The sequence below is a fragment of the Mytilus galloprovincialis genome, chromosome 13, assembly GCF_965363235.1.
Source record: "Mytilus galloprovincialis chromosome 13, xbMytGall1.hap1.1, whole genome shotgun sequence".
Lineage (NCBI taxonomy): Eukaryota > Metazoa > Mollusca > Bivalvia > Mytilida > Mytilidae > Mytilus > Mytilus galloprovincialis.
Window position 1 is genome coordinate 34,510,680 of NC_134850.1, and position 10,323 is coordinate 34,521,002.

General features: G+C 30.4%; 1 protein-coding gene across 1 annotated transcript in view; it reads right to left on the bottom strand.

Moving 5' to 3' along the window:
- The window catches only part of LOC143056276 (uncharacterized), a 33,178-nt gene extending 22,855 nt beyond the window's left edge, over window positions 1-10,323 (bottom strand). The window contains exons 1-9 of the mRNA XM_076229367.1: window positions 10,239-10,323; window positions 6,603-6,670; window positions 5,783-5,870; window positions 5,366-5,530; window positions 3,680-3,735; window positions 2,334-2,484; window positions 1,495-1,601; window positions 1,217-1,304; window positions 577-692 (exon numbers count right to left, since the gene is read on the bottom strand). Coding sequence (XP_076085482.1) covers window positions 577-692; window positions 1,217-1,304; window positions 1,495-1,601; window positions 2,334-2,484; window positions 3,680-3,735; window positions 5,366-5,530; window positions 5,783-5,870; window positions 6,603-6,644 — 813 coding nt within the window. The 5' untranslated portion in view covers window positions 6,645-6,670; window positions 10,239-10,323. The remainder of the gene's footprint in view (window positions 1-576; window positions 693-1,216; window positions 1,305-1,494; window positions 1,602-2,333; window positions 2,485-3,679; window positions 3,736-5,365; window positions 5,531-5,782; window positions 5,871-6,602; window positions 6,671-10,238) is intronic.

The window sequence follows — 10,323 nt, forward strand, 5'->3', positions numbered from 1 at the left end:
GTTTTTTAGTAACGTTAAAATAACAAAATCATTGTTATTATGCATATTTAGGGAAATTGTTTCATGATTCATATACACAAAATTAACAGATAACAAACAATTTAAATATACATCAATCTGCTTAATTTGAAGAAAATAAATATGAGTTAATTTGACTACACATATGTCAAACACATTTTTGGAGGGAATAATTTCATTGGACTTTTTATTCATGTGTATGGACACCATTCACCTTTAAAAAAAAACGCAAATAAAAAAAAAGTAAAATCACAAAAATACTGAACTCATTGGAGAATCCAATCGAAAAGTTCATAATCACATTGCAAAATCTAATGACAAAACACATAAAAAAACGAATGGACAAGAACTGTCATATTCCTGACTTGGTACAGGCATTTTCAAATGTAGAAATGGTGGATTAAACCTGGTTTTAAAGCGCTAAACCTCTCACTTTGATGACAGTCTCATCAAACTCCGTTATATTTAAAATGATGCGTGAACTAAACAGACATAATAAATAAAATAATCAAACTATGGGTACAGCAGTCATCATCGTGCAACAATAAAATACTTTACCTTGAAGTAAATGACAGGTATTTGGTAGCTTCGTGCTGTGTTTTGTACTTCTTGTTTGATTACAGCGTTTCTTTTTAAGGATATAATAATTGGCAACACTTCCTCTCCAATTGCATCTTGTATCAGAACAAACAAAATAAAATAGCATACAAAACAACAACATTATCTTGCTACTGTCACACGTGGCAATCTTAAAAACAAATGATTGGAGGCATATCTACGGCAGAACCATATAAACATGGATTGTTCGATTCAACAATTAAATATATACCACGTTTTTCAATATAAACATGGATTATTCTATTCAACAATTAAATATATACCACTTTTTCAATAATATAACATTGAACCCTTCAAATACAACATATATAAACTCATCACATATACCATAATTCAATTTTGTATGCGCCAGTTTCGAGATAAAAGCCAAAAAATCAGTTATTGTGTATCGTATTTGTTTTGCGTTGAAGATCCCTTTTTTGTTATCAAGGAATATTTTTGTTATAAGTAGTTCTCATTGCGTCATGTTCGTCAATAGTACTGAAAGATCACGACGCTATTTTGTATAAACACCCATGCACGGAAATGTAAAGTTAAGTAGTCAATTTAGTTGTAAGTAGTAAATTTGTTAATGACTCACACTCTGCCATTCGTCTGAAGTAATGAATTTCGTCTTCTATATTCTCGTCCAATTTTTCAAATTCATTGAATCCTTTCTTTATAAGTTCCTAGAAAATGTTTAATTCAAAATTGTAAAGATAAAAGTAAAGCAATACAGCATATCTATAAAGTGATCATTTATTTTTGATAACTGCTTGGTTTTTTTTTTAAAGTTCATTGAGTCTTTATAAGTTTTCAAAATAAAATATGGTTTTGTGAAATTTGTCTTTTGGATAAAGATATGGCAATTCAACGTACCTCAACAGTATCCTTGTCTGTTTTATAGTGAAAACTAACAGTCTTTTTATAACCACTGTGGAACAAAACTCTCTGTTTTACAATGTGGCACGGCAATTTAGTCTTTTCTGTAAGATCATAAACCAAAGATTTTTAAATCAAATCAAATCAAAATTTGAGACAAGGTATTTGTTCTCTAATAGAAAACCCAAAGTGTCGATGTATGTACACACATGCATACTTTCCGAATAATCCTCATCAGCTTATATCACCAAAAACAAATATGTAAGACAGAAAAATATACCTAATCGTTTATCAGTTCTTTAATTTATATATGGAAACATTCCTATTGTTTTACATTTCAGTATCAAAAGACGTCTATTGCATGTTTTTGTATTGGGAGCTATAAAAAAGGATAAACAGGTTTAATTCAAAGGATTCTTGTAACACTTAGTAATCATTTGTCTATTCATGTATTTTCCAGTATTACTTAATCACTTGTACGTTTGACTTCGTCAATCTGTAATTTTAAACATGTGATGGAAAATGTCTCCGTTTATTTTTCGGTTTATAATGAATTCAGTTGATTCGTTTCGATATAGAGGAAAATGATATTGTTTATATTGGCATCGTTTGAGTTTTTGGCTAAATCATTTATACCTGACGACAATGTTGTTTTTTTAAAGTTTTTTTATTTATATATTTATTGCTATGAAAGATAAACTGAGGCGTGACTATTTTTGTTAACTAATTACTTGATGAACATTATCTTAGTAATTAGTAATTAGTTTAACAAATGTTTCAAAACCAGAAACATCATCACAAAGTTTTTGTTTCCTTTACGTTAAAAAAGTACTAACTCGCAAAATCAATTATCTCTTCCATAAGTGAAATTGTATTAACGGTTTCGTCTTCTTTGGGACTGTCAAAAATAAGATACAAGGATGGTTTAAATGGCACTTCCTTTTTCTGCTGATCATCCTGTAATGGTCGCCAAATAAACACTTTGATCTATTGAAAAAAAAAGTATCAAATGATAAGCTGACGGTTGAACTATTTAAGGCGCAAGGTCCATACCATGAAAACTATCTCTAAAAACATCAATAAGATAATTAAGTATTCATATAAAAATTATCATAACAATTGAAGTAACGACTACATACTATGGTCAATGTCCGTTTAGCTCTCATTGGTATAAGAGATACGTTATTATAGTTTTTTTATAGTTTTTATAAGTTTTTATAGGCTACGGATACATATCAAATAGTTGATGGTAAAAGGTAACTGAGCAGGAAAATGTTCATCTCTGCTCAACATGTGGCCTTTTACTTATAAATATATTGATTTGTAAATTTACTGCATACAACTATTTGTGTACAACTGGGGTTAAATATCTCATTTACCTACATATGACAATCTTTATTTCCCCCCTGTGGTGTTGTGACTTGCTTATATATGAATGTCATTATTAAAACATTTTTTGTGAATATAACATTTTTCAGTTAAAAAAAAAGGTTTTATATACAACCGATGTTGAATTTTCAAATTATTTTCCAGTTATGGCGAGGTTTGATCTTAAATCAATATCTGCCCTATTTAACTTCAAAGTTCGTGTTATGCATATAATTGCGTTGATTTCATAGTAGGATGTTCTGTCACATTCGACTAGATCTTTGATAAACAGTTCACCAAAAATTCATTCATTCTATTTACAAAAAAAAAGCCAAAGACAGGCACTGTAATATATTTCTATTGATATTTCAGTTATTGAAAGTGTTACGTTATTTCTGTGTAATTTTTCTGAGTAGTTGATACACTTTATTGTTACCATGTCAACACTGAGGTTGTAAGTTCGAATCATACATGTTTCAGGGTGTTTTGACTCAAAAATTAATTGCCTAGAACTTTTTTCTACGGAAGGTCAGTAGTTCTGTCTGAGCACTCCTCTTTTCGATACCAATAAAAACCGACCACCAAAATAAAACAAAAAGTAGTGCTGAAAAATGCAACAAACAACAATCATTCAACCAATCTTAGTCAAAATCGAATGTTCAACAATCCCTTACGTCAGTTTATGTCAAACGGTTTGTCAAATTGTTTTTAATAATTACATTTAGAAAACGAACCTTAAAAAATTGTCTTATGTTTAATTTCTTCAAGCACTATTTTTTTTCTAGCTTGTCAAACTAGAAACATGATATTTTACCTTTTTGTTTGCTGATTTACTTCCACGAATGTTAACTTCAAAATAACCATCAGTACCTAATACATATAAAATAAAGAAAAAGTAAAATTACAATAATAATGTAATCTGAGTATAATTCGAAACAGAAAGTTCCTAATCAAATGGCAAAATCAAAAGATCAAACACAGCACACGAATGTATTATATTAGGTGTTATATTTGACTATGGATACAAATAAATATGCAATTCAACTACTTTAATAAAACTTCCGAAATCGAAATTTATTGACGGACTGACTGACGACAGGGGGATAAAACATATATAAACCTTTACATTGATGCTTCGTCGTCTTTCAATACATATATCATGTATATATTGAATAAACAGACTTAAAAAATCACATTAATAAAACACATACTTTGTATTATCAGAACTTCAAGCGTAACATTATGTTGTAATTAAAATCTCTAAATTTCCCTTACATTCCGCAGCAGTTAGAAGCAATCATTATACCCTGGTATTTATTTTCTTTGTACAATTATAGACGAATAAATTTACGACTTATATGAAATTTTCAAAAAGACTATTTATATAAGCCGTATACTGGATAAGAACAAGTAGTGGCAAAATCGATTTTACCGTTCTTCTTGTGTCAATTGAATTGACTTGTTCTCGAAACTTCCAAATGATTTTTTTTTATCGCAACTCTTCTATTTACCGGATTTGTAATCACATAAGCAACACGACGGGTGCCACTTGTGGAGCAGGATCTGCTTACCCTTCCGGAGCACCTGAGATCACCCCTAGTTTTTGGTGGTGTTGTTTATTCTTTAATTTTCTATGTTGTGTCGTGTGTACTATTGTCTTTCTGTTTGTCTTTTTCATTTTTAGCCATGGCGTTGTCAGTTTGTTTTGGATTTGTGAGTTTGACTGTCCCTTTGGTATCTTTCGTCCCTCTTTCTATTATCGCATTGAAAATGCTTTGACCTAATATTCATTTACGATAAAGAGTCATTGATCGTCATTTGCCTGGTTTTTGAAGGGCTCAATATGTTTGCATAGAGTATTATTAAATGACGTCAATAAAGAATATACTTTTGCATTCTTATGCATTCTTCTTCAAATTTGAAATTTTGTCACTGGACGTTAATCAACCAGCAATCAATCAATCAATCAAATTAGAAAACAATCATTTGGATTCATTAATTCTCGTGAGTACCAATTTTCGTGCTTTGATAAAAGCTTGCATATTCGTGGATATTTTATTTCGTGGTTTTGGCAAAGTCGGCATACATTCCATTAACAAATTGTAGTTCGTTGAACATTCAAATTCGTTGTTCCCCTATACCAACGAAATCCACAAAAAACGGTATCTAACAAATATTAATGAATCCTAAGTAGGCATATATACAAGTATATACCAGTTTCCATTTTGCATTATTACAAGTTTTTACTGGCTATATATTGAAACAATAACAAGTGTACTGACCCCTTTATATGCATTTTGTATCGGGAAATAGTTGATGTCCAAGCGGATAAAAGACTAGCTGTTGTCATCACACTTATAATTAGACTACAATAAAGTTTTCCAAAAACAGTCGGCGTTAAACGTCAATATTTGCAATGGTGCGTAATATCAATGTGTTTACTCCTAATCAACAACAGAATACGCAAAACTTAAAGTTATAAGAAGGCAACATACCGTACCTGTTTGTTCATCATCATACAATACTAAATCATCTTTTCTTATTGTTTCATATCTGTCCCTATCATTTTCCAGCTCTACGACAACTTGATCTGTTTTCAACTCGTTGATGGCGGTGCTAAGATCTTCAGATTTAGTTGTGTCATCCTTATTCACACCATCTTTTACTGTGATGAAAATTGTATTTAAGAATAAAAAAAGTTTATAAGAGTGTTGATTGAAAAAGGAACATACATTCCAGGTTTTGGATATTTTGAACTGATTTTAAAGCTGTTATGCTATACTTGAACATTATACAAGGTAACATTTTAGAAATAATGTTTAACAGTTTGTTTAAGTGTAAAATCCAAATAAACTATATACTAAACTCATTGGCATGTGTAAAGCATCACGGGACCTATAAATAATATTATGCATACCTACGTCAGGTATATATGAAGCACTGTAACCGTAGAATGTTGTATAATCTGAGAGCCTTCTGGTTAATATTGCATGTCCTTGAATATCCTGTTCATAAAACTAATGTATGTAAATATTTATAGTTATCAAATAACTAATGTTGCTATTGGAATAAATATGGTGAAAACTGCATAATTTATGCAATTCAAAAGTTTAAACTCGGCCAATACAGAATTACTCAGTCAATATTGATTTGTTTCTGTATTGGCCAAGTTTTGATCCAGCCAATGCAGAATTTCAGAATATCACGGATATTTACATCGGAAGTCATGATGAAAACAACCAGAAAGGTAGCCTGGAAACCTGGCTCGCTGCTCGACGAAACTCATTTGGATGTCCCTTTTGATGTATTTAGTTGATATAAAAATGAATATCAATATCCAGGTCATCACCTCTCATGGGAGAGACTCTCCTTAAATCGAGATAGTTTGCAAGTCTGTTGTCATATTCTATACGTTGTGTCTAAATATTTATTGGTAAACTATACAGTGACCGGATAGTGTTAATACTCATAAAAAATAACACTCCCAGACAGCACCAGATTATTTGACATTAAAGCTTTATAAAAAAAAATGAGTCACTCAGATTTGAATAGTTCAATTTCAAGGTAAACATGTAAAATATATGGCTTGATAATATCGAACTGGTTCATTCTTTTAACATATACCAGCAACATGTTGATTCCCCATAGATTATACAATTATTGTCTTGTTTGATTCAAAAATAATATAATTATGGATGTTACATTAGTAAAAAAGTAAATAAAAATATGTATTATACCTGATTCTCGATATGTTCTGAATTAATTGAATCCGCCATCATTGACGATAATTCTGTAGTTATAACATCTTAAATAAATGAAAACGCATTGGATTATTGTAAGTAGTCATCATTTTTCTTGTCAAACCCATTTCTAATACCGTGTTCTTCGCTGAAACATTTAGAAGTACAACAAAACAAACACTTAAATGATTTAAAAATAAAATAATTCTGAATGTTGTTTTTTTTTAAATCATCTTTGTGTATCTTTTAAGATATTGAAATTTCAGTGTGTAAAGTTGTATTCCTAGTTCGAAATATGGCACCAGAAATATTCTGGCGAGAAACAATTTGCCTTACTGGATCAAAACATTCTCAAAGATTACTTTTTAATTTTCCATAGCAAATTTTGATAATGATAATTAGTATAGTATAGTATAACCAAATGAGTCCCTTTAAATGATTTTTCGGGTGTCACAAAACTTTAAATGATCCTAAACGTAAGATTTACCTTTTATGAAGTCATGAAATAAAATTAACAGATAGTATGGCAAAACATACGGGATATGGTACATGAAGTTATATGTAATATAAAATAGTAGATGTCGAACTAATATGCTGTTGAGACAACTATTAACCAAATTTCAAATAAAGGGAATATATTTAACTATAGGCCACAAAACGGACATATAAAAATGAGAAAACTCATATTTTAAAGTTAACTATAAAAGGCCCGAATATTAACCAATTTAATTGAGAAAACTAACTAAGTTGAAGAGTGTTGTAGTCCCAAAATTCAATGTAATTACAAATTTTCTATATTTCGTGGTAGATGATGACTCACGAATTTTCTATAGGTGTGTATTTAGACTGTAAAGAAGCCACAAAGTTTCACGAACAAGGATCCGATCCTCAATTCACGTAAAAGCTTTTCACAAACTCAAAACTGATAAAATGATAGTGTATTCAAGCGTAAAATGTAAAAGCTCAAGCAATCTGTTTTAATAGATGTATTGATAAGAGTCAAAATAACCATTAAAGTTGTAATTCATAAATTGGGTATTTACCTGTGCGTACATTTACCTTGAAACTATGTTATTAGGCGAAACAAGCCGCTAAGTAACATCACTTACATTGGTAATAGTATACAACTACAGTTTTATACTCATATGAAAGATTGATTAATTTTTTTATCACAATTTATCAAGATTAATTTCGTCACATACACTTATTAAGACATTTGTGGTCGTTTTAGTTAGTATATACAGGTTTATTCTATCATTTTGTGACACTTGAAAGCTTTTAAATACTTGTATCGTATAACACTTTTAACGTACTGTTTTTATATTTATTTCATATGCTAACATAGTTAATGGTAAAGTGATAAATTGTTTTTCGTTTCTAATATTTGCAGCATTAACCTTTTCCCCATTTTTCAATCGTTTATGATCGATCCGTCATGTCAATTAAAGTGGGAAAGTAGTATTCATTTCAGTCATTACAATATGTAAATATAATAATTAATTCATCCTTTTGATATCTAATTTCTTTTCCCAGGTTAACTAACACGGTCTTTGGATATATGAAATTGAAAATGAGAATAACGCCAATAACAAAATATCGTCTTGATGCTTATTTTATATATTCTGTTCACTTGATTTTTATCTTGTGGTGAATCTATGGATATATATTTTCAACACTGTAACTTTATCCATGTGAACACTTTATGTTTTTTTTATTTCTATTGAATGGCATTTGATTTTAAAAATAGTTCAAAACATGAAATATAAGAACAGAATATTAACATACATTCATGTCAATCAAGTTAAACAAAATTTTAATTGCTTTTCGGTTTGTCGGTCAAATTTACACACGAGAAACTTTAAAAAACATTTCTTATACATATATACTATACTAAGACTTGTAAACCGATTTTGTATTAACTATTCATTTCATCATAACATCTTTAAACGTTGAGAAACTGAAAAAAGGTTAGTCAGGTTCTGCCTTTTAAATAAATGTTCAGACCCATCCATCATCGGGAAATTCAGAACAATACCAGTGCTGTTAATTAAGATCTGTTAAGCTTAATAGTTGTATATGCCTAGGACGACTAGTAAACCGGTATTAGAAAGGCATTGATGTTCATAGTATTAAGCATTTTTACATTTGACGATATACACCGGTATTTAGCAGAATACCAGACATTGACGACAAAGTCAGCCTGCACATACTTAACTAATGGTAGATACACTTTGTTCATTGCGGGTCTCCACACAGTTTCCCGAATACTATAGAACACTATGATGCGCAAATGTGTATGTTATACCTGAACACGGTATTCAACAATGTTCAATTAAAAATCTATTGATTTTTTTTCTTTTTTCTTTAGACAGGTGCTTTACGATTGATCTGTTATTGTGTATATGATGACGTTATAAGATAGATACATGTTTGGATTAACCAATGCTTTTCCTACGTATTACACAATGCAAATTGAAGAGTCTTGTTGAGTTGTTCGAGGAAACAAGATTGTACTATATGTACTTTACAAATTCCCAAAAAGGCAGAAATCGACTTGTCATTGAGTGTATATACAGCGAAAATGACATTAACTGGGAGAAGTAGATGTGACGGATAAGTTGCCGGACGATTTACCTCTGTAGATGTCCCATCAATCGCACTACCTGCAAACGGTTATTTTAAACATTTCTCTGAAACTCCTCCCATTTATTGGCCATGTACATGAACTAATGGAATAAGTGTTCTCCTTAAAAACTGGATAAACTCAAATAAAAATGATCATCAACGATTGAAGACATAGAAATCAAAAGTCATACTCTTTAATTGGAAACAATACGAAAAGAACAGACAACCAAATAGAATATCCCAAAATCATCACTTACAAATTTCTGCAACTAAAAAGATGAGCACTACGTGTTTCAAGTACTGATTCTAAATACAAAAGTTATATTCAGATCTGGCACTGCATTTATTATTCTTTCCTCTGACTTATTACATACAATGCCTTTATTTGTTAGTCAGTGTAGGTATCTGTGGCAGTGGCTCTGTCTGTGTAGACGGCATTCTTATATTCACTAATTACCTGTACACAACAACAACATGATACAGTATCTGAACAGCTACTATATCATGTATATAGTGCTATAATAATACAGATATACCATGCAGGGATATGTGATGGTTAGCCTTAACATAGCGTTTGTTGTCGGTTGTTGTATATTTTTCATAAAAATATTCGCTAAAAGAGGGACGAAAAGGAGAAATATACCAGGGGACAACCAAACTTATCAATCGCAAATAAACTAAACATTTGTGAAAAAACTCAATCAAACTTAGCCTTACTTATTCATTGGGTTTTGACAATACAATTTATAAATGAATGACAGGTTTTATGTCCGGCATATAACCAATCCTTAATATATATGCTATCAACCACCGTTAAAAGTAGTTATCAAAATATAAAAGGACTGAATATTTTTAGGTCTTTTGACCTGTGTATTTCGAAATGGTTGAAAAGGCACAGTTTACTAAAATATAATATGTCTTATTATTTCGAACAAATATGCAGTAAAACAAAATGGTCCTAGCAAAGACTTCAAACTCTAAAATGAATATATAACTGTTAATACTTACAACTTCTTCGTTGTCGTTGTCAGTTACAAAGTACACATCATTAAATTTTCATGTGAGAGGATAATCGATTTACTGAAATGATGCA